At 33.8% G+C, this 25,268-nt stretch overlaps 1 protein-coding gene across 4 annotated transcripts; it reads right to left on the reverse strand.

Annotated features, from left to right (window-relative positions):
- Nucleotides 1–1,166: 1,166 nt before the first annotated feature.
- Nucleotides 1,167–25,023, reverse strand: LOC120774027 (rabphilin-3A). Of its 4 annotated transcripts, none has more exons than XM_040103320.1 (5): nucleotides 23,693–25,023; nucleotides 3,294–4,680; nucleotides 2,999–3,213; nucleotides 1,248–1,579; nucleotides 1,167–1,216 (listed from the first exon to the last, which is right to left on the reverse strand). In XM_040103320.1, the coding sequence occupies exons 1-4, from the start codon at nucleotides 23,770–23,772 to the stop codon at nucleotides 1,276–1,278; spliced, it is 1,986 nt and encodes a 661-aa protein (XP_039959254.1). In that variant the 5' UTR covers nucleotides 23,773–25,023; the 3' UTR covers nucleotides 1,167–1,216; nucleotides 1,248–1,275. The 4 variants fall into 4 exon arrangements, with proteins under 4 accessions (XP_039959254.1, XP_039959257.1, XP_039959256.1 ...); XM_040103323.1 differs by having other exon boundaries at nucleotides 1,180–1,579; nucleotides 23,693–24,247; nucleotides 24,444–25,023; XM_040103322.1 differs by having other exon boundaries at nucleotides 1,180–1,579; nucleotides 23,693–24,247; nucleotides 24,439–25,023.
- Nucleotides 25,024–25,268: the final 245 nt, after the last annotated feature.

The following is a 25,268-nucleotide window of genomic DNA, read 5'->3' on the forward strand; positions in this document are numbered from 1 at the left end:
TGCTATTTAAAAATATATTTCGTGTGTGTGTGTGTGTTTGATTGATGCTTATTTAACCCATTTAAGGACACTTAAAAACAATTTATAGTACATACTATAAAATATAATGCAGCAAAATTGGGGTAATAAATATGCTGAATAAGGAGGGTCGACGATGCCGTTGCGGATGATACAGGTGACAAGCAAAGACATGTCCAAGTACCTTCAAACATGTGTGTGCATGTAAGTATTTACAGCACGTTATTTATTAAATGCATATACATATGTATATGTCGTCACCTGAAATGCAAAATAACGTAACAACATTTTCGGAAATTTACAGTGGCATGAATGAAACACGAAATAAAATGGAACATGAGTGAAACAAAATTTTAATATTGGTTAAAACTGGTTTATATCTGACCGCAGTACCTGAAAATGTTGAACATACATATGTAATATTATGTATGTAATTTGAAGTAGTGAAGCGTAATCAATAAGACACTCAATTTCGAATTTTTTGATGATACGTTATTTTGCATTTCAGGTCACGATATGTAGTAAATAACTTATGTAAGAGTTTGTGTAGCAGTTTGTATAACAAAATAAATTAATATACATACGTAATTTTTAGTTTAAAAATTTTGGCAACAATTTCTGTGGGTGGATTATATATGTACATACATACATACATCTGCATATGCATGCATGTATGTATATATGTATAATGCATATGTAACTATACATATATAAATATAAATGCATTGCACTTCGAGCCAAATGCATATTTATATTTTTACAATCATAACATTATATAATGCTTGTGTCAGGTCCAGGATTGGAAATTTTTATTTTGTAATTCCGAAAACTTTAATTAAAATAAATTTAGTATTTCTAAACCCAAATACTGGATTGAAAAATAACAAAAAGTTAATCCCAAGTTTGTAATAAAAATAATTGTTTTCGAATTAATATTTTTGCACGATGGTGTACTTCGTGCCTATACGCAGAAAAGTGGCTGACAAACTTGCACATTGAAGCGATTTAATTTGTATTACACTTCTGCAATAAAGTTGCCAAAATTGGAATTTCAAAAAAATTCGAAAAAATATTTTTAATTAATTAATTAAAAAAATTCGATAAAAAATTTTTAATTCGGATCCGACAAAAATCTAATTTTAAATTCAAAAATGTTTAATTAAAAAATTCGCAACCCTGGTCAGGTTTTTTTTTATAATTTTATTATAAGTGTTAATTTTTTTTTATACATTTCAATACGCTCCGTCACTCATTTGATTAATGCGTTGGGTGTTCCCCTGACAAACAATGCCATTTCTCGTGAAAGTGATCCGGCAATTTTATGCAATCCAGCCACTGCTGCAAACGTTCGCCCTTGCTATTGTAGCCGATTACCAAACTGCCCAGAAAATCATTGCTCTTGCCAATGTCTTTATCCCAAACGGTTATATATAACGTTTGTTTATTCAGATCATGTGGACTGGATTCGAAATAGAATTCTTCGCGATATATTGGATTTAATGTGCGCCATTTGACACCGGTTTTGTATTTTTTATTCTTATGAGAATCAGGTTTCAGTTGTCTAAATGAAAAAAAAAAGAAATTTTTAGTTTAATGAAGCGCTCAGTTGCAATTAGCAGAGTGCAAATTGAATGGATATGAATATGCAAATAAACATGACATATTTTCCAAAAGAGCAGAAGGCTTTTATAATTATGTATGTAGATATGTACATACGTACATACATATGTACATATATAGAGTACAAGTGTTTTTGTACATATGTTTAGTACTTGTATGTATGTATGTAGAGCGCTATTTAAACGCGTAAAAAGTTTTCAAAAGCTTATCTAACTAATTAGCATATTTTGGGAAGTTGTTGAAGTTAAACGATATTTTGGTTTTCATATAAATTGAGTTGAGCTAAAAGAAAAAGTACAAATAAATTAAAAAACACTAACTTCGGCTGCACTGCAGCTATAATACCCTTCACACGTGCTTTTTTTATGACATAAAAGGGTATAAAAATATTTTCTGGATTTAGTTTGTAAGGCAGCTATATGTTATACAAGGTGCGTTCCAAAGTAAACAGGACAAAAAACAGAAGAAATGGTTTTTTTGGCAAAATCAATTTTATCTTGTCAAATAAAACAGTTTTCCACACAAGAACATGACTTTAATAGGTCAGTTTGTATGGCAGCTATACACTATAGTGGCCCGATATCGACGATTCCGACAAATTGCCATCTTCGTGGAAAGATATACTAGTTCGCTTATATACAGATGGACAGACTGTCAAATATATGTACATACACATGTATATATACTTTATATGGTCACGGAGGCCAAGATTTTGTAAAAAGTGGCATTTTTGCCTGTATTTTTCGAGATCAAAATACTTAAACAACTGTCAATCATTTTTCTCAGAAAAGGCTCTATCACGCACTTGAGTATAAAGTTGTCTATAAAATACGCTTTAGTTCAAGTAATTTGGTTAAATAATTCGCTCGAAATTTTGACGGCCGGATGACAAAAGTTAGTTTCGAGGAAACGAGCCTCAAAGTTCTCTGGTTGTATAGACTGCAGCGTGAAGTGCAATGGTTCTAGGGCCTATTTCTTCGAAAATATTCGGAGTAAACCAATGAAACTTTGGGACTATATTTTTGAATAGTTTTTCAATTAATTAGAGCGAAAAATTTTTGTTCAATTTTTTGAAAATTCTAAAGGTATTTCTCCCCTTAAATTAAAATTAAGAAAGTATGGTAACTGAAGTGAAAGCTTCAAATATTCACGCTCGTTTCTATATCGCTCTCGTTTCTATATCGCTCTCGTCGTTACTATACTCGTTTCAAAATGGGAAATACCCATTTATTTGCGATAAATGCCGATAACGCCAACGGGAATGCCACATAGGCGATCTTATTTCCTTTTAAAATCATAACGACAACGGTAATAGGGCCGAAAATATTCACTATTCAGGGTATAAAACGTTCACACTTACAGCTTAACAAATGGATCCGAGCTGCCATTGTTGTCCATCGGTATCAAATTAATGCACTGCTTTACATTCACCACCAAAGCACGTCGCTTTGTGTTATAGCATAGTGATATTAGAATTTTGCCATGCGGCCACTCCTGTGACATTTCCGCTTCATTGCTAAACCGATCCTCGCCACCCAACGGCACAGATATGCGATATTGATTAGTATTGTGCACCTGCGTTTTAGAAAAAATATGTAAAACCAATAATTATTAAATTCTCCGCAATTAACGACTACTCTTTACTGTCAACTTACCGGCGAGAGCGAAATTTTAGCGCCTCCCAAGTAGTCATGTCCATACTTATCGTCATCGAATATCGCAACATACAGCGACGAACCGCCTAGTTCCTCCGGTTCGACGCCCACAAATTGCAAAGTTTCATTAAATTCAGGGTTGCGAGTCTTATGCACAGTTTTGGTACGCAACCAACGCGAATACTTGGTCATACCATCGGGCGTCACGAGGTTCACCTTACAATAGGGATCCGTTAAACCAGCCGCATCCATAGCAGGCAGATCGCGCGCTCTTACCATTACGCAGTCTAAACTATGTACGCTCTCACGATAGCTAACCGCCACCTCGAGCCAACCGAGCAACTCGCGACAGTGCAAATTTACTTGATTGTGATTGGGCACATGATTGCTCGTGTTCGCCGAATTGCCCGATGAACTTTCGCCGCTGATCGACCAAGATGACGAGACGGAACTGCGACGCGTATAATTACAATTGCTCTCACGCCTATTGTTCACCGAAGTGACAGTCGATGCCGTTGATATGGTATCATAGTCCTGTTGACTACTTTCTGTACGCGATGACTGACGATTGGCGAAAAAAGAATTGGAAAGTTTGCGCTCACCGCTATCAATGAAACTGCGTATGGAGCCGAAAGTACGCAGACGAAAACTGTCCTCACGTTGCATACGCGTCGCTGCTGGTGGTGAGACATCAGCGTTGAAGGAATTTCTGTTCGGTGTGCGTGCTGTTGTCAACGGCGCTGCAACACACACAGCGCTGATGGCGCCATCCACAACATCACCACCACCGCCGCCGCCACCGTTTGTATCCTCTTCCGAACTACTGCTATCGTCCACATGTATTGTCAGCTTCTTAACGCGCACATTGCGTGTGGGCGTATTGTTGCAGCTTTGTGCGCCACGCGGTGGCAGCAACACATCAGACATGGCGCCGCCACTTGCTGACTGGTGTGTGGGTGTCGAATTAGTGCTGCTGGGTGCGTCATAATTAGGAAGCCCTTTGAAAAACCATGCGCCCGACTTTTTCCACATTTCGCGTGTCTCCGAGCAGATGCGGCACAACCATATTTCGCGCGTGCGATCACTGGTATGATAACGTATATTAATGTCGACGCTACATTTTGCACACACCGATTTCTTGCAGTCCTCACAAATGATGCGCGTCGAACGCAGCAGCCCAAAGGTGTCACCGCAGAGCCGACAACAATTTGGACCACCTTCGACGGCGCGTTGTTTAATTTTCTCCACACGTTCAACAAGTCGACCAACGCGTTGCCGCTCGGCGGTCTCGATTTCCTCATTGCGGCGTATAACGGAAATAATAGCGGCTTGCTCATCGGGCCGAAGCGGTTCGTTGGTCTTGGAGCTGCTCCATCCAGCGCGTAATCTATAGAGGAATAGTGGGAGAGAAAGATTAAAGCCTTCGAAATGGTAATAAGTGAAAAAATTTTTGGTTAACATCCAATGGAAAAGGAAGAGAATATAACAAAAATCGAGAGAAAATATAATTTACGGACGTTCTGAAAACCGTTAGTAGGAGCGATTGAGTTTTTAAGTGTAAAAAGGGTTTGCTAAATTTTCAGAAAAAGTTAACTGACGAAGTTGTAGGTAATAGAAAAATCTACAACTTTCTTGTTTATATCTTTTTTCTCAAAACTCATGTGAAAAATTCTAAACAACTAGTTTTAACTAGATTTTTGATTTTTAATTTTTTTTCTTTACAAATTTAACAAATAAATATTTATTTTCAAAGCAAAGTTCGCGAAATTCTTTCGAGTAACTGCAAAATTAGTTATATAAAGCGCATCTCTTCGGCCGGTTTAAAATCTCAAATTGTAAAAGCCTTCATGTGACAGAAAATCATCAAATTTCTTATTCGAAATAAAAATAAAAATTAATTAAAAATTAAATAAAAAATTATTATCAAAGCACCAATATATAATATAATTATAATTATAAGTTCAATTATCTTTTTTTTTCTTTGTCACTCTGTGTGAATAAATTTACCGTGTTATACTTGCTTATGTAGTTTTGTTGTGATTATGTACCTTGTTCATGTCCAAGGCCTAGGGGCGAAATTTTATACAACATTAATGTATATTCTAACAGATGCTGTGCTTCGACACGCAATACTGAACATTGAAGATTATTGTTTTCCTGATAAGGCTTCGCACGAAATTGTAAAGTCCGACATTTTTAGTATAACAAAAATTGCGTAATAAAAAAACTCGGTCAAACAACTGTACAAATATGTATGCATACATATGTATATGTACATATGTATGTGTAGTCACAATTTTCTAACAAATTTCACAATAGTGTATACAATTTCAATTGAGCACCGTGTAGGCATTATATTTCATCACCCCTGATTGTGTACTCAAACTATACCTATGTATGTACACATGTATGTATGTATGTACATACATACATATGTATATAAGTACGTAATACGTACAACAAACACGTTTCCACGCCATTTACCTGATTCTTATAACACAGTCATGTGCCAAGTTCATGGCAATCAGCACAAAAATACTTAATTACATATGACTAATTTCCTGAAGCGTCATGACAAAAATAAACACCGCAAGTAGTGTAGAACAAACCAAAGGAAATAAAAGAAACCTGAAATACGCAAATATGTAAGCCAAAAATGTTTATGCATATGTCTAAGAGCCCTCCACACGTCAAAAGTTTTTTTTTATTATTTTCGAAGCCACCCCTAACCTGTTGTGCCGTTATTCACGTCATTTCCCCATCATATCATCAATGGCAGGCTTGTGCTCATTAAACAAACCTCACAGCGGCAGCGCTTCCCTGCACTGTGACTGCGCTGCGCAGTCGACTGCATGACTCAACAAAAAACGAAGAAGAGCACACTAAAAGTAAAGAAGCTAAGTTCTCATGCGAAGCTTTGTATTTATTTGTTTGTTTTTGCTTATGTTAGTGTTTGTGGTTTTCATTTATTTGCATATCTACTTGTTTATCGCACGAGCACGATTTGTTTTCTTGCTTGCTTATACAAGTTGAGAGTCAACGACAGACAGCAGGTAAGGCCAACGAAAACTTTATGCATGTACATACATACATATGTACATGCATAGTATGTTAGTTGGTCCTTTTAAAGTTCATATGTAAATACCTCTTTAAGTATGTGTGTATCTTGCGAGGTTAATGGCTTGGCATTCGGCTTAACCACATGCATGGCCGTAATGTCTGCCGGCGTGTGATATATCAGTTGTTTGTATGAGTGCCATGAGCTTGGCTATCTAACTTACGACCGTAGTGGTTATTGTGTCTGTGCTTATTTTATTGCTTGTGTGAAGAGTAGCACGAGTGCAAACACGTTTTCAACATATTTTCGCATTCAATTACTTTTTTTATTTTGTATAATATAAACGCTACCGCAGGCAAAATGTGATTGCCGACGTGTCGTTTACTTTATACCGTTTCCTTTATTGTTGCTGTCACTTATTACTCAATGAAATGTGTTGATGAGTGACGGCGCTTTACAATTCAGGCCTGCAGGGAGAACTTAACAAAACAAACACATCAAAATGAAATGAAAAAATGAAGCTTAGCTTAGAATTAAAATGTGTGATGCAAACATAAAGGAGCTTAAATATTTGATTAAAAGCCGCATAAGTGAAATGAGAATGTTCAATAACACTGACTTTATTGTATACATAACAAATAACTAAAATTTGATTAACCCTTATGTTAATGACCAACTTTATGACGCCGTTGTGCAACCTGGTATACACGAACATTAATATTGAACATTTTGTTATTTGATTTTTTAATATTTTTTTTTATTTTTATGTATGTACATATACATATGTATATAAAGTTATTGATTATGTTCTGAAAAAGAAAAAAAAAAATCTGTGGAATTGTGAGAGACTTCTGAAATTAGTTCAAGAAAACCAAGGTAGTGAACACATTTTTATTGATTTGAACGGCTGCCGCTTGGGTGGGAAATAATTTTTGGGTTATTTCTTTGTTTTCTATCGCACACATGAGGCGACCATTGTGGAAATCACTCCTTTTTTTTTCAAAAAAGGAAAGTGTCCCGTATTTAATACACGGTTGGACTCGGCTAATCCTTATTTTAATAAACCTATAATATTTTCTTGAAAAGATTAGTGCGTAAAATAAAATAAAAATTTTTCCATTTCTATCAAACAAATATAAAACATAATATATATTATAAATATTTAAAAAATATCTAAAAACTTAATATTACTTAATGGAAAAGAGTAATTCACACAAATGTTTTTACTTTGTGAGAACATATGTATGTACATAGATACATACATACATATGTATGTACATACATATGTATCTCCATTCAAATAATATGTTCACCCTTTAATATATGTAAATCAGATTGTAAAATACGTCTGATAGTATTTGAATAAATTTCTTGGCAGAAAATATAGTACATGTTTCATTTTTGAAAAGTAATGAAAATTTAATAACATAAAGCATATTGATAAATTTATTAATAGAAGAAAACTCTCATTGGGAGTAAGTTAATGGCATAATTATTTGAAATTTTTGTCATAAATATTTTTTTTTCTCTTGAGCAGTGCAGGTATAAGATAACTGAAACAAAAATTTATAAAAATTTTAATTTTTATTATTAAATTACAAGGTTTTAAACTTTCAAGATTAAAATTATAGAAAACTCTATTTATGCACTTCTATTAGTTAACCCGCGAATACATAGTATAAAGAAGATAGGTTACGTATACGCAGTGTACACACAAAAAGTCTTGCTTCGCACCATTTTCAAAATATTCTTAATTCAATTAAATTAAAAGAAATAATAAAATAGAATTATAAAATTAAAAATATTTTGTTTGCCTCTAATTATTCAAAAAATTAATATAAAGTTGTACCACTTATTGAATATATAGAGGTTGCGTATACGCAGTGGGTAATGAAAAAGAAAACATCTGCCATAGCATAATCGTACACCCTTACACATTTCATCCATGAAATGGTTTTGAGCTAAATATTTTTTTGTAATACTAAAACTTAAAAATAATTGAAAAATATTTATAAATTAATTAAAACAATTATAAAAAAATACTTTTTAAAAATTAAAATTCTAAAATAATATTTTGTATAAAAACTCTAACTCCAAAAATATTTTTATATAAATTAAAATAAAATTATTTATAAAATAAAATAAAAATATTTAAAAAAAATATTTTGTTTGCCTCTAATTATTCAAAAAATTAATATAAAGTTTTACCACTTATTGAATATTTATATTAAAAATTTTTATACGCAGTTAAAATAAATGAAAAAGAAAACATCTGTCATAGCATAATCGTACACCCTTACACATTAATGAAATGGTTTTGAGCTAAATATTTTTTTGTAATACTAGAAAACTTAAAAATAAAATAATGAAAAATATTTATAAATTAATTAAAAAAATTATAAAAAAATACTTTTTAAAAATTAAAATTCTAAAATAATATTTTGTATAAAACTCTAACTCCAAAAAATATTTTTTATAATTTCTAAAATAAAATTATTTATAAAATAAAAATTCAAAAAAAATATTTTTATATAATTTAAAATACATTAATATTGCTAAAATTTTAATCTCTATTAAAAATATTTTTTTATAAAAGTAATTATTTTCAAATTACGAAAATGAGGCCATATAATATTACATTTGCAAATGCAATTTAATGTTTTAAGAAAACATATTTTTATTGTTGCAAAAAAATCTATAATAATGAAATAATTATTCAAATAATACAAATTAGTTAGAAACTTTACCTTTTTACCGAACTAGTTAATTACATATGTATATTTATTTAATATTATTTCTGTCGAACACCTATCCTATTTTGGCACCTTTATTAGCCGCGCTGCAATGTTTTTTTCTTTTTGTCTCATCGTTAGCAACACTCGTCCCCCTGTGGCAAACGCACACAAATATTTACTCACCAAAACCACTCTCAGCAAACAGACAGTAAATGAAAATGTAAACTTCACTCCCACAGCACCCCACAGCAGCCGCCACTGTGCACTTCATTATACGCCCATTTCACATTTACACCTTTTAGCGCTTTATTTGAATTTTCTTACTTCAATCCGCTTACTTGACAAGCTGTTTATTTACTAGCCGAGGCCGAGAAGAAAGTATGTAAATGCAAATACAAAAACGTGCATTCAAAAGAATAGAACAAAAAACTTTAGAAATAACTTTTATCTGGCTGGTTAGCAATTTGCTACTTTGCAAAGTTTATTTAGTGCTTTTCACTTTTTTCTTTTTCCTCGCGCCTGCTTTCTTTTTAATGGTGGAGAAGCATTTTTCATCGCTATGTTATTTATTCGCTTATATGTTTGTGCGTTTATTTGCTTGTTTTGCAACGCCGCTGGGCTACACCGATTCCACTTTGATATTTGCTTGGCAACATCACTTTTTTTTGTTTTTTTTTTTAATTTTTTCCATATCTGTCATATTTGTCATTTCCCATTTTGCGCCCGTTTTGACGGTGAGTGTAAACGACCGTTGCTTGTTTGACATTTAGTGGGTTTGTTCATAAAAAAATGTTGCGAAAAAAGCAAACAAATTTGTGTGCTTAGGGGCAAGCAAAGCAATCAACACAATCTTTTGGCAACCATGCACGTACTCACGTACATATTGACATATCGATATATGTAGTATGTAGTATATATATGTATGTATAATGTATTGTTATGTGCATTAGGGTGTTCGCTATTTCACAAGTTAACTTGTTTTTTGTAAATCCCAACGCAAACAAACTCGTTATTTCCCTTTTACTGTATTCTGATAGTACACCATGTCGTATGAGTAACACAGTATGTATAAATCACTTGTATAAATTAACTACGCATAACTTTTAAAGAAAAGTTTTAATGAAAGAAATCGTTTGAGCCTATTTCGTAGACCGAAAAATTCTTTCAAAGATATAGACAGGGCTGCAATTTTTTATATTCAAAAAATGTGGATTAAAAATTAAATTTAATTATTTTTTAATGCATGGTTTCCAATATTCGTGAAAGATTTATTTACTTACTAAGTAAAAAATATTAAAAAATCCTATGTAATATACATACATACATATGTATTTATAAGGGTAACGGTATTTGGTTTAAGTCGAAAAAAGCGCTTGTTTGTTTTGGGGGCAAAAACTAAAATCTCAGTGGTCCTTTGCAAAAACCAAAAAAAAAAAATTTTGAGACATAACAAACACCCTAGTGTCCATATGTACATATATGCGGCTACTGGACGTTTCAATATATTTTTTCGCTGTTTTTCGCAATTCTTTGCGCTTGTTTGCACTCAAAAGCTTCCACCTCACTTCTCATACACAAACACACATAACAATACTTGTATATTTGTACATACATATGTATGTTGCTATTTCCGTATTTACCCTAAAACCTTTTTGCTACTTGTTCATTGTTGTTTTTGGTTTATTGGGCTTTCCCCGTGCAATTGTTCCATACATTTTTAAATCAGAAAAAAAATCTGTAAAATTGGTCAAAGGTGCAGAAAACTTTACTATGCGTGGGCGAAAAGGGTTACATGGACTATAAAAAATATGATCAGCGTTTCGCGTGAATATTTAGTTAAATTAAATATTTATTGAGATACTAAATCTGCGGAGATTTTACAAGTAATTCAATAAAATGTGAAAAGGTTGCAGATATTAAAAGATAATTTATTGCTGCTTGTAAGCAAAAATATGTGCCAATTTTTTGTGTCTCCAACAAAATCTAAAATTTTTATTGACATTACAATCAAACTGTTGGTCTAGGAACAAGATTATCTCCGCTCAGCAAGGTGTTGACTTCCCCTGACATAGTAAGGTTAAGTTAAAGAAGTTGCCAATTTGTTTTGCAATTGGCGGAGATAAAATCAGCTGTAGATTCAGGCCACTTTAAAATAGGGAGTTGTCAAGATCTGCTTCTTTATTGGCCTATACACCGGTTATATCCGAGTTTACAACAGCGCGCCAGTCGTTCTTCCTTTTCGTTGTTTAGCGCCAATTGGAGATTCCAAGTGTAACCTGATCTTTCCAACATAGTGTAGGTCTTCCTCTTCCTCTGCTGCTCCCGACGGGTACTGTATCGAAAACTCTCAGAGCTGGAGTGTTCTTTTATAAGAGTGTTGTCAAGATCTAGTAATCGTTTTAATTAACAAGGCCTCGTATATACTATATACGATTTTCCTGCGTTTTTAAATTTTAATTCAAAAATGGGTAAATTTATTGGTATTCACATTCTCTATCGATCCCAAACCTGTTCCTTTCACATTAATCTATTATAGAGATTCCCCAGATACATATGTGCACAATAGAATTCGTTGCCTACCTCTAGGAGCGAAATGCAGAAAATTCGCTTTAATTGGAGAGAAAATCGAATTTTTTGTATTTATAAATTAGAATTCACAGAGAGAATAATTTTTAAAAGAAATAAATTACCTCCCCCCTCCCTCAATAGCCTCTATTCATCGTCGATCTCATTCTTGTCACTTTTATCTTAATCGTTTCCAAAATTCGTTCTATACAAAAAAATCGTTGCCTACCTTTAGGAGTGGATTGTAGCAACTTCTGTGTTAAAGTAACGTGTCGATATTTTTGGAAAAATGCGATTGATATAAAAGCAAACTTTGTGGATTGTTCGGAAAAGTGCATTTTTTTAAATCTTGAAAATCTTAATTACATATAATTTTAAAATTTCTTATAAGAAATACCGAATTGAAAAAGATGTTTAATTCCAAATACCGATTTGAATGTAAGGTTATTCCAGTTTATATTTTAACAATTTTTAATTCAAATTCTGGGATTAAACTTAAAATTTTAAATAAAATTTTAACCTTACATAACCTATAAACGGTGACAGTAGCAGGTTACCGATAGTTATGTTGTGAGGTCGAATACCGTTCTAGTAAGCCGTTCGAAAGTAAAAAGAAACTGATCCTTTTTCATAGATTATAGATTATAAGTATAATTTAAGATCTAAAAAATCATGAGATCGAAACGGTTGGAGTTATGTACATATACATTTAAATTTTTAACTAATAATTCAATTATTAATTTAAATTTTTTTAGTATTTTTCCAAAAAATATTTGGTTAAATTATAGTAAAGAGAAGTTCGTAGCAGCATAACATTTTTCTCATTACTCAGCTAACGAATTATGATTTTTTCATGGAAAAGTAATCTAATTTTGCATATAATTTATGATTATATTTCTAAAAAAAGCCACAAGTGGCCTTCAAATACACAACAAAATACAAACACATACATACACCGTTGAACAAATGTCCATATGTTGATTTGCGAACTTTGCTGAATACTGATTAACGTACTGTTATATTTGCATAACGTGATAAGGGAGACTAACAAGGTGCCAGCACCTTCATCACCATTGCTCATGCTTCACTACCGCAAGCGCGGTTCGCCTGTTAAACAGAGCAGCAAATAAATTTCAAAGAATTAATTAAAATGTTAGATTTTTGTAATAATATTAAGTGTGGTAAAAATTAAAAATTACTGAGTTGGAAAATAAGCAATGAGGTGAATAGAGGGCCATTTTTTCTGAAGCAGTTTTAGATATGAATATATACAAATTATCAACTAATATTTTTATTAATTGCTAAGATGCACATTTGTTGGATAATTTTTAATTTTACAATAAAAAACATATTAAGCGGCATATTTTGCTAAGGTGAAGCTCACGCCGATAACCGCAGGTCAGCTGAGTGTATGAAATTCGTTTCTACTACTTCATACTTGAATTGCAGTCAACGTTGAGCACAGCTTTCGAAAGAAACTTACTTTTGTACATACTCGTACATTCATATATGCATACGCAATTAATGATACACCTTCGCAGAAACTGTATTTGTGTTTATTTCACTTCCGCCTTGCCATCTCTTACCTTGGCAACGCAACAGCTGTTAGCAACCTCGAACTTTTCCATCACTTCGCGCACACGCTCTCACGCCAAAATATACATACACAGACATACAAAATACGAGCGCGCAGCAGTCAATTACTCCAGGTGGTGTTGATGTGAATGCTTTTGGCAATGCTCGCCCTTCAAAGTATGCAACGTTGCAGACAAAAATCAAGGTTATTATTGTATTATCTCTTTCTGCACACACATACATATATGTATGTATGTTACATACATACTTGCATATTCCACTATGCGCTTGTTTGCGAGTGTTGAATAAAATATAACAGTTGTTCCCAACTGATACTGCGAATGCTATGCAAGAGGAAAGTTACACACACACATATGCATACAAGCATATACATATACATAATGGGAAGCAGCAATAAACATCAATTATACGTAAATGATGAGATGACCTCATGCAAGCAGTTTTTTTGGTGAAGCTGGTAAAAAATATGACAGCGAAAATAGTGCGTTACAAGGCAATAAAAATATATATAAAACAGATTTTCGCAATAACTATATAATAATGCGCAATTTAAGCGATTTTGGAAATATTAAAAGTAAAAATAAAAAATTTGTAAACAATTTAAAAGTTTTCAAACGATTTTGTAGCACAGTTTAAGGCGCTCTGGCAATAAATAATATTTTTCGAAACCAACAAAAAGTGAGAAGTAAACATACTATTACAGATTTAGCCGTTTTGAATTCGTATGACAATAGAAAAAAATTAATATAACAAACATTCTCTTAAAATTTTATTTACTTGTTTCATTTTTTTTATTTCTTCAAGAATACGTTGCTTCTAGTAATTTCTAATTTACAAGTCAGAATATTAGAATATTGCTACAAGTCCATAGAGAATACAATTTTTACTTTTTACTAACAAAATATATATACTTTAGGGTGGGCCATAAGTTTTTTTCGCTTCAAAATTAGCGGTTTACTTTTGTTTTCTTATTGACAGATAAAAAAATATTGATATTAAAAATATGTATTATAATAAAAATTTATTAACAAGAAGGCCATATGTTCCACCTAGAAACTACGCGAAAATATAAAACAAAACATATGTATGTGTGTACTTTAGGGTGGTTCAAAAAATAAACGATTTTTTTCGCTTTGACATTGAAAAATTTGTTGATAGAGACCTTTAAGTAAGGCTCTCCAAGTAAGAGCTCTTAATTGTAACTTGAGGTCCTCCGCTTAACGGTTTTCTATTTTTTTCTTATTATCACATAGAAAAAATTGTATCTCGCTTCCCCAACTTGAAAAAATATTTCGTTTTGTGTATTTTGTAGTAAATTAAATGTTCTTTATTAAAGGTCGACAAAGTTTCTTTTGTAAATTTAAGATATTAACGGGTAAGATTTGATTATTTTAAAGAAAAAAATATTTTTTTTAAGAATTTTATAATTAAACGAAAAAAATTATTGGAAAACTCCTAGTTTTGTAGAATATTTACAGCTCTACAAAAATGTCACTTATTTTTTATTTGTTTTTAAATTTTATGTTTGGTACTTTTTATTTTTTCGTTGATTTTTGACGCTAATCATCTCGTAAACGCTTAACTTAATCGAAAAATTATATAGATCTTTCTCGTAGAGCAGAAAATCCCTACAAGACTATGAGCTTTGCTATTTAAAATGATTTTTTTTTATTGAATTATAACAATCCTGGGAAAAAATTTTTATTTAAAACAATCAAATTTTAAACGCATTTTTTGACCCACCCTAATGTAATTGTAATTTTTATTATGAATGTCCTTAACTTAATTGAAAAATTATATAGATCTTTCTCGTAGAGCAGAAAATCCCTACAAGACTATGAGCTTTGCTATTTAAAATGATTTTTTTTTCATTGAATTATGTATAACAATCCGAGGAAAAAAAAATTATTTAAAACAATCAAATTTTAAACGCATTTTTTGACCCACCCTAATGTAATTGTAATTTTCATTATGAATGTCCTATAGCGTTGATAACTACCTTGAACATAATATCTAATTCATTCATTTCCGCTCCACACGAGGGAAGCAAAGGGGTAATAAAACAAAAACTTCTTGATATTTTTTTATATTATAAATTGTCTGCCTAATCAATTTTGCATATCTTTATATGCTTGCGTTGACTTTTTATGCACCATTAATATTTCTGCAAGTATAAAAAAGCTGCTACTTAAGTGATGGTTGCCATCCAGCGCTGCTTGTGAGCACATTTATTGACTTCCGTTCGATGTTGTAGTAGAAAAAGGCATAAAAATGCGAAAACACCCATGAAAATGTTGCAGAAATTTTAATTTTGTTTAAATATATCCTGAATGTAATAAAATGCTGAACAGGATGTATTAGGCTTGGACGAAATCTTACCACTCTAGCATACAACCTGACCGCTCAAAATCAAGTTTTATATGGACAACATTTTTATCTGACAAGATATCATCACGAAACTTAGCATAGATTATTTTTCAATTTAACGCTACAATATCGAAACAAAATGTTCAGATCGGACCACTATAGCATATAGCTGTCATACAAATTGACCGCTGAAAATCAAGTTCTTGTATGGAAACCTTTTTTATTTGTGAAGCATATTCTAGCTTCGGTGCATGTTTTCCGTTTATATGATTTTTAGCCCTCTTTAATGTTTAACTTGTCATTTTGTTAGGCTTCTTCATATTAGCCCATGAAGATTTCTGCATATTTTAAACAGCATCTCAAAGACTAATTGATTTTATAAGTTAAGCTATTGTTTTACTATTAAAAAACATTTTCATTAGCGTATATATTGCTTGAGACCTGTACTATAATTTACGACTTATCAAGTAATAGTCATCTACCTACCAGTTTTAAAGAGAAAAGGATATCTCGCAGTAATTTCTATATTCCAAGAAGTGCCTGAGACGGCTTTTCCTACTAACAATGCGCTCATTTCCTCTGTGCGTAACCTGAGTCTCAGCTTAGCTCACACGACCTTGAAAAGTGTACGCATTTCGCCAGCGATGAGCATCATGTACAAAAAAATTACGAAGTTCAAGGCATCAAACTCCAAGAAACAAGGTTGTGTCAACCGTATGAATACACAAGGTGCTGTGTGTTTTCAATGCTAACTACAGCAGAAGCTTTCTCTGCGTGGAAATAAAGCAGCGAAGGACTTTTGGGGCTTCAAATATGCTCGAAATGCCAAAATTAAAGTTGTGAAGGTTGCCGACTAAGCCAAAATGACAAAAGCCATGTGGAGAAGCAAAAGCAACGCACATTTAAGTTGTCTCTTGATTAACTCTCGAAACTTTTTTAATATATATACAGCAAATTTATCACTTGACCTTCGCGACACCAACTAATTCGCAAACACATAAATCAGTCTAGCAGTCTTTTGGGCGCCCAAGCTATTGGACCAGCAGCTGGCACTTGAATTCGAGCTAAAGTAATTATAACAATTAGAAAGTAATATTTTATTAAGTTATTAAAACTTAATTAGCACGCACATTGTGGCACAGCATGCGACGTCGCAGCGAGTTCGCGCTGCAGCCGCCAACGCAGCATGCAATGGCATTTATGATGAGCTCATAAATCTAATCTATTTTTAATAGGCATTAGCAAATGTCTGCGTATGTATGTCAGCGACCACAAATGAGTAAGCCAATAGCCACTACTTTAGCCTCATTATACAGCGCTCACCACACTCCGCCCTACTCACCACGCTGCGCTCCATTTAATGTAACACGCTGTCATTGCCTTTGGTAGTGCATTGACAGTGCCAACGACATGCATATTTAAGTTTTATATGCGTTTGTGTGCGTGTGTAACTTCAGCTTATATATGTATATATACCATAGATGTGTATGTGTGTGTGTTCGGCAAATATGTGCGTATTTAATCGTGTTTGTTGTTTGTTTGGCGTCTCTTAGGCCGGCGCTGGCGTTGGCGATGACTACTCATTGCACAGGCAAGCATCATCACCGCCCCCTGCATGTTCCGTCTAAATGTCAATCATAAATATTTACGTTCACAAGTCCAAGCCATCACAATTACAAATGCACAAAGGCGGGCATGTAACGGTTTTAGTAAACGTCAAGTGAGATTGTGGCGGATTTGCGTGTACAGTGTTGATTATTGCCCTTTTGCATTACAAATAAGTGTATTTGTGTGTTCAACGGATTTTATGATGTGCCGTTAAATGCATTTTTGAAATAAGTTCAGTAAAATTAAGTGCCCTGTTACGGTGATTTCGATAGAGCGGCCTTACACCTAGTTATGCTGAGAGGGTATAGAAATTTAGTGGACTGCCTGAAAATATGTGGACGCCGGATCTATAAGAGGTCGGTTGTACTTCACCTAAGTTCACTTATTGTTAAGCTATTAAGATAAACTTATTAATAAGTGGGCTTACGTTGAAGTCCGGTATACAATTACCATCCTTAGATTCTTTTGGCCTTTTGTCCCGTTCTTCTTCTTCTTACGCGGATATAGCTGAGTTTACAATAATGCGCCAGTCGTTCTTCGTTTTCTATGTTTGACGCCAATTGGAGATTCTAAGTATAGCCAGGTCCTTCTCCACCTGGTCTTCTCAACGGAATGGAAGTCTTCCTCTCCCTCTGCTTCCCTCGGTGATACTAGGTCGAATACTCTCAGAGCTGAAGTGTTTTCAGCAATTCGAACGACATGACCTAGTCAGCGTAGCCGCTGCCTCTTGATTCGCTGAACTATGTATGTACATGTAGTCTTACAGCTCATCGTCCCATCGACTGCGGCATTCGCCGTTGCCAATACGCAAAGGATCATAAATCTTCCGCATAAACTTTCTCTGGAAAACTCGTAACGCCGACTCATCAGATGTTATCATCGTCCATGCCCCTGCATCATATAGCAGGACGGGGATAAAGAGTGATTTGTAGAATTTGATCTTTGTTCGTCGAAAGAGGACTTCACTTCTCAATTGCCTACGCAGTCCAAGATAGCAGCTCTTGACAAGAGTTATTCTGGGTTGGATTTCGAAGCTGACACTATTTTTGGTGTTAATGCTGGTTCCAAGATGGACAACATCTACTCTTGAAATAATTTTGGAGAAAATTGTGTTGTTTTATCTTGTCCGAACACAAATCTGTCGTAAACATAGGATTCCACTTAGATTGCTATGAACTCTGGTTCTTTCTGATTTCCAAAACTCTCTGATATGAATTACCAAACCCTTAGAGGTCGACGAAACGCTTTGAGTTTACCACAAATTTGTTAAGGCCGATCACAGTATCTTCGCCAGGTTCGTCGAAAATTTGTCTACCAATATCTCAGTCTGACAAAAACAGAATAGCTGAGAAGAAACTGTCTAGATGATTCCACCCTAAATTGTTCCATACAACTTTATAAATTTGCGTACGACAAAATATGTAACCTCACCGCATGTGAGCCTATTGGATGGTGTCCAGTCATAAAGAATACCCCCGCGGCTTGAAGAATCTTGCTAAGCACAAGTAATTTAGAAAATCCTTAGAGTTTCACTTTGAGCCGGAAGGATCTCAAAGCCATACAAGTTTTGGTTGTTGACCAGCACTTGCCAAGCTCACGAGAAGTCCATAGAACCAACGCCAGAGAACAGCGGAGTACTGTCTCGCTGCCTACTTAATAAAATTGGGTGTCCGCTCTAACAAGCTCATGGGCTTTACAGTTTCCGGCTATCCCGCTGTGAGAAAGGAACCGACAAGGTTTCGCTCGGTCTTCCAACTTAGTCAATTACAGTCAGCTACAATATTAAACCGTAACTACTGTGGAAGCCCAGAGCCATACTTGGAATGTGTTTTGAAATTGGGAGCGGAAAGAAAATATTTGTAAAATTTTTTCTGACATGAAAGTTTTTTATGATTTTATGTTTACATATATATTTTTTTAGCAATAATTTTTTATAACAAATTGTAAAATAATAATATATATTTCTCAGTGTGCGATAATTTTATAACAGACTGTTTTTTTCTTCTCATTTGTCGCAGGTCGCTGAGCAATGTATTTATTTGCGGCTAAGCAGTGGATTTCCGTACACGCTTACAAACATTTGTACATTCGTGCACGTAAACACGTATATTTGCGCACACGTTTATAAGTGCGTGCGGAATAAAATTTCACCATACACTCGTTTATATCCCGAGGAAAGCTGAGTGTAGTGCAACGTGAAGTGAGCGACAGTAGAAACACAACGCATCAGAAAAAAAACTGTTTAATGAAAACATCAGTGAAGCACGGCGCAGGGTAAGTGAAATGAACTTTCCTAATGATATCGCATAGCCGAGTGGCTTGGACACTTGATTTAATTATGTGGCAATGCTGTGCTGCGCTTGCACAGATAATATTCATTATAACACTATTGCCTCACCCCTCACTATTGCCGCTGCCCTACACACCGCCTTTCAATTCACAAGTTTATTAGTTTTTTTCTTGTTTTTTTTTTGCGCCGCTACCGCCATACCGCAAATGACGTGCAAAATGATGTGTATTGAAATGACGACAGACGGCTGACGACAGACAGTTCAACTGACAGTACAGTGTGAATGCAAACAACGGCATACAAATGTGTAATCGAGCGTTTTGTGAATGCATGCCGACAGCCAAGCAGGCAGATAGGCAATACGCGTCAGTGATGCGCTGACAGCCGGATATGCTTTGTGGCTTTGACGTGCATACATATGTACATACATATTATGACAGTTTATAGCTATAAGTATATTTTAGTAGCACCAAATAAGAAGTGTTTGCGGAAGGATGAATAACAATAATGCCGCTGCCAGCGTTTAAAAGTTTTTTGAGATTTTTTATACCTTGAACACGGTGTTTAAAATTTGCCACTAAGTTTTGAGCACCCAAAAGGAAGCGTCGTGACTTTATGAAATATACATAAATACAAATTATATACATATAGCGAGTTAGCCATGTCCATCTGTCTGTCCGTCTGTATATAGGCGCACTAATCCCTCAGTTTTTGAGAAATCGTTATGAATATTGACTTTGATTTCATTTTTAGTTGCTTAGTTTTCGCCGATATCAGAACACTAGAGCCTATAGCTGCCATACATCAAAATCAAGTGCTTGTACGGGAAACGTTTTTATTTGACCAGATATCTTCATCAAATTTGGTATAGATTATTTTCCAAGGCAACGCTAAAATTTACGTACATATTGCTAATATTTCACCATTGTAGCATATAGCTGCTATACAATTTGAACGTTCAAACTTAAGATAAAGATATTTTTATACCCTTTTATACTATAAAAGGTGCATCTGTGAGGGGCATTAAAGCTTCGGTAGCAGCTGTAGTTAACGTTTTTTATTGCTTTATCATTTAAGTACTTTGTTGCTTTAAAAAAATTTTTTATGAAAGCATTTTAGAACTATACTTTGTTCTCAACATTCTTGCCTAGCCTTAGTAATTTTTGTAAGAGCTTTAAAGCTTAACTTTTCTTTCTAAACAAAAACGTTGTAATTTGTATTTCTTTTAACCAACCTCATACAGTTCATCGTCCCATCGTCTGCGGCATTCGCCATGGCCAATACGCAAAGGACCATAAATCTTCCGCAGAACCTTTCTCTGGAAAACTCGTAACGCCGACTCATTAAATGTTCTCATCTGCTGTACTATGTACCTAGCCTTAGTAATTTTTGTAAGAGCTTTAAAGCTTAACTTTTCTTTCTAAACAAAAACGTTGTAATTTTTATTACTTTTAACCAACCTAGATGCTTTACTTTCTCTCTTTCTTCAGCTCATTCTATTATATAAACTCAATTTTAGCAAATGCACTTCAAATAACTATGTACTCAGCTTTTTTATCTAGTTCTAAAGCTTTGAAAGCTTACTTGTTACATATATATTTTTTTTCATAACTTACATCCTACGTTCTTCGCTAATTTACTCTTATTCCCCAAGCCTCACTCCAGTACTTAGTGAGCCTTAGTAGTTTGGAATATAGCTTTAAAAACTTTATTCCTTTTCTGTATGCTTTGTTTTTCTTAATTTTCAACACCGATTTACTTCTCGCTTCGTCATATAGATCTTCATTCAATGATCTTTGCTTCACTATGTGTTCAGCCTTAACCGTTATTGAAAGAGCTTTCAAAGCTTAAGTTCACTTCTTTGTTTCACGATACGATTCTTCTTCAGCCTTAGCCGTTAACTTTCAAAACTTAAATTTTCTTTATAAAATACAGTTGAAAACTTGATCACTTTTGCTTAAAACTAATTTTTTATTCATCACACTAATTTATACTCATCACTAAAGTAGTCTTTAGTTAACTCAAGTGATCACGCTTTGCTCCAGTATGTGCTCGGCCTTATGATCAATAAAGCAGCTTATTTCGTTGTTCAATTTTATGCATCTCTGCTTCACTTTTAGCATTATGGAAAACCCAAGCGATTTCTTTACGCTGCACTATGTGCTCAGCCTTACTGTCTAACGGAATTATTGTCCCCAAAAGTGCAAAAGTGTGTATGCAGTTGCCCACATATGCAAACACGTGCGGGTGTATGTGTATAACGGCATACAACTAAAATCAAAGGAATTTCACTGCTCGTTTATTTTTAATTAACGTTAAAAGCATTCCCCAAATTCCCATGATGACCATTTTAACCGAAATAATGGTCATAAAACCACGTAAGCCAAAGTGTTTGAGATAGGAGAAGGTAAATCTCCTACAATATAGTGTAAATCGCCAACTTAAAAGTATAAAAGACTAGTTTATTTAGTAAGAAGTTTTACGGATAAGCTCGGTTTTATCGTATTGAATACGTGGCCGAAACAGCACGACTCCACCGACAATGCTTAACTAAGTGTAGTCGAAACGATAGAATTTATGGCTTTTTCGAGCTACTTTCAACGGATATTGTAGTGAATACTGAGCTCTCTTTTATTAGTAGTAGCAAATGGACCCCGAAGCCTCGAATGTGATAGAGAATTAATCTAGCATAGTCTCAGCCATGAAGTATGATTTTAAAAAACTTAGGGAATGACGCGAGTTCGCAAAAAGCGGGTTGTATCAGACATTACTACGAAAAGGGAAGGAAAAACATATGTTCGATGGTTAATGTTATCTCATAAATTTGGGGTTTCCACAGGTTTAAGATCGTTAAAAACGGCGTTTTGGCTTTACATATGCTTTTTTATGACAAAAATACTCCTTGTTATTTGAAATCGCTACCAAGGGACGACTCTACTTGGGGAATCGAAAAAAAAATATCATTATCAGCTTAGAAATATCGATAAGTCAACTAGAATTTTTTTCTAGTTATCGATTATGAGTTCAAAAATCGTTTATGAAATCAATTTTGAAAAATTATCCCAATATTTTTGAAACGATAAGGCCCAAAAATATAAATTACGCTGAAAATCGTAAGCAGGTTAGATAAAGTGTAGTTTTTGTAAGAGAAAAGTAGAAAAAATTTCTCCAAAAAAAATCCAATTCTAATGTAAAAACTATAAGCATTAACCTAAAAGTATAAGTTTTGACGATATTTTTGTTAATCGTTACATTACCGTTAAATTATAATTTTTGCGGATCGAACGCGTTTTATGCTTAATGTGCTTTATTATACGTCTTTCTCCGAAGCATTCAATTATTTCGTTCAAACAATAGTAATACCTTCTTAGCTCTTGATTTTGCAATATTTTTTAAGTTTTTTTGCATACTTTTGATTAATTCCGATAAATTCGATATTAGCGGTCCGATAACATATCGATAAATTTATCAAATATCTTCTTATTATACATATAATTTATTGCACCCATACTGCTTATTTGTCGGAACCACCGATATCGGACCAAATTCAGATGATTTCGATATTAGCGGTCCGATAATTTATCGATAATATTTTTTTATTATTGCGCTTTATTGCTCATTTGTCGGAACCGTCGATATCAGACCACTATAGGATATAGCATACAAAATGATCTATCAAACTAACCTCCTTTTAGAAAATGTTTGTATTTGACAAAGTATCTTCACGAACTTTTGCACAGATTATTGTCCAAGATAGCATAGCAACAAAATTGTTCTGATCGGAACACTATAGCATATAGCTACCATAAAAACTAACCGGTGGAAGTTATAAATAATAATTTTTATAGCATAAATTTTTTTTTAAATGTTTAATTTGTAGCTTCTTTTCACAAAAGTTTATTAAAGTCTCAAGCAGCAATTGTAGAACAACTCTTTAAAAAAAAAAAAAATTCAATGCTTTGTGCAACAATTGTTCGCTGGGTAACGTTATCAGCCAACCAAACTTGAATATGCTACAACTTTCGACTACCTAATTGTTTTTAATGTCCGTATTGGAAGTAATTACCAACTCTTAACTCTTAAACACAGACACGTTTCGAGTTAAAAACCGCAAAATTATTAATAATTAATTAGTGAGGTGTATTAAAAGATCTATCTGTGCGTGTGCACGTTTGCTTACTTTGCTCTCAATGCCAATTGTCTGTCGCTGGGACAGACAAACTTATTTCCGCTGGTGTTGTTGTGGCTTTGAAAATCCATTTCCTGCACTGTAAATAAGCAACGGCGACGGCAGTGTAAATACTGACAGCCTGCTGGTGGTGTTGGCGGCGCTGAGAAATAGTGCTTTTGGCTATTGTGTTTGTTGTTTGTTAGCAATACTGTTAAATGTTGTCAGTTAAAACCTCGCCTTCAATGTGCTTCTTATGCTTCTTGTTGTTTTTGTTGTGTATAACACGGCGTATGCTGCGTGCTGTATATTTCACTTTTTGTTATTGTAATATTTCCAAGAAACTTTGTTATGATATTTGCTGTTGTGTGGCATGCTATCGTTAGCGTTGTTGTTTTTGCTTTTGTGCCTGCTTCGCCTTGAAAATACATACAATACTTCGATATTCACAAGTGGTTGTCTCGCTAGCAACATGCACTCACAGCCACACTGGTGCTCACATATACAGTTGTGTATATTGCATACTTTTCGGCGCAGCTACAGCTGGTGCATGCTAAAAGCATATAACTACATGCAAATTGCACAAATTAATGCGTATTTAGCACATAATAAAAATAATAATTTGCATTTGAATATTCACACTTTGTAATTTTTTTATTTCTTTTCATAAATTTTCTTTAATTTACATGCTCTTTGCTTGCTTTCACACCGTTTTTTAATTAAAATATGCACAAACAATGTTTTTTGTAGCCACTTACAGCACCTATTCTTTGCCACTTTTGCCGAATTGGTTTTCTTTCACTTTTTCACAGTTTTCCGTGCTTTGGCGCCTGCGATACGCCCTCTTCAGTCGACGGCAATGTACTGAGTGCTTAGCCAAACAATCGGCGTCTGGAGTGCTGCTAGTCTGAGCCGCCGACGATACACTCGCCTGTTGCACAGTCGAACGCACTTGAACGCAACAAAAAGAAAAAAAACAACCAAAAACAACAACGAAACAAGGCATATAAAAAGCAACAACAAAACAAGGCATATCAAACGTAACAAGAACAACACGAAATATTCGCTGTAATGTAACACTATCGCCTCAGTGCCGAAAACCCCACTACGTTGGCGAATATATTGTATGTGTATGTATGTATATGAAAGCGTGCAAGTGTGTGTTAGTGTGCGTGCGTTATCAACCCCACAAGCTAAATCCGCCATGCATACAAACACACACGTTTGTGTACACTTGCATGCCTGTTCGGCCGTGAGGGCACAGCACGTTCGTGTCTGCTGCGAAAATGGCTAACAGGAGGCAGAGATAACAGAAAAAAACGATAAGGCGTGTTCACTGTGTAATGAAGAGAATATCTGTATGTAAATTTTCATACATACAAATGCATTAAAAATAAATGAATAAACGATAATTAAAAAAATGAATAATACAAAAATTTTAAAAATAAAAAAATATACATCATAAAATGTATTGTAATAAATTAAATGAAAATATTTAAACATGTACATATGTACATGTGTATCTAAAACAAATTAATAATAAATAAAATAATTATATATGAAAAAAATTAAAAAGAAAAAAATATAA

Source organism: Bactrocera tryoni, chromosome 4 (assembly GCF_016617805.1).
Source record: "Bactrocera tryoni isolate S06 chromosome 4, CSIRO_BtryS06_freeze2, whole genome shotgun sequence".
In the NCBI taxonomy this organism is placed as follows: Eukaryota; Metazoa; Arthropoda; class Insecta; order Diptera; family Tephritidae; genus Bactrocera; species Bactrocera tryoni.

Excerpts from the sequence above, each read along its gene's own strand:
- LOC120774027 (XM_040103320.1), bottom strand. The coding sequence starts at position 23,772 with ATGGATTTTCAAAGCCACAACAACACCAGCGGAAATAAGTTTGTCTGT. Across the intron at positions 4,681-23,692 it reads CAATTGGCATTGAGAGCAAA|ATTACGCGCTGGATGGAGCA; the intron begins GTAAGCAAACGT and ends ATTCCTCTATAG. Across the intron at positions 3,214-3,293 it reads CTAAAATTTCGCTCTCGCCG|GTGCACAATACTAATCAATA; the intron begins GTAAGTTGACAG and ends TCTAAAACGCAG.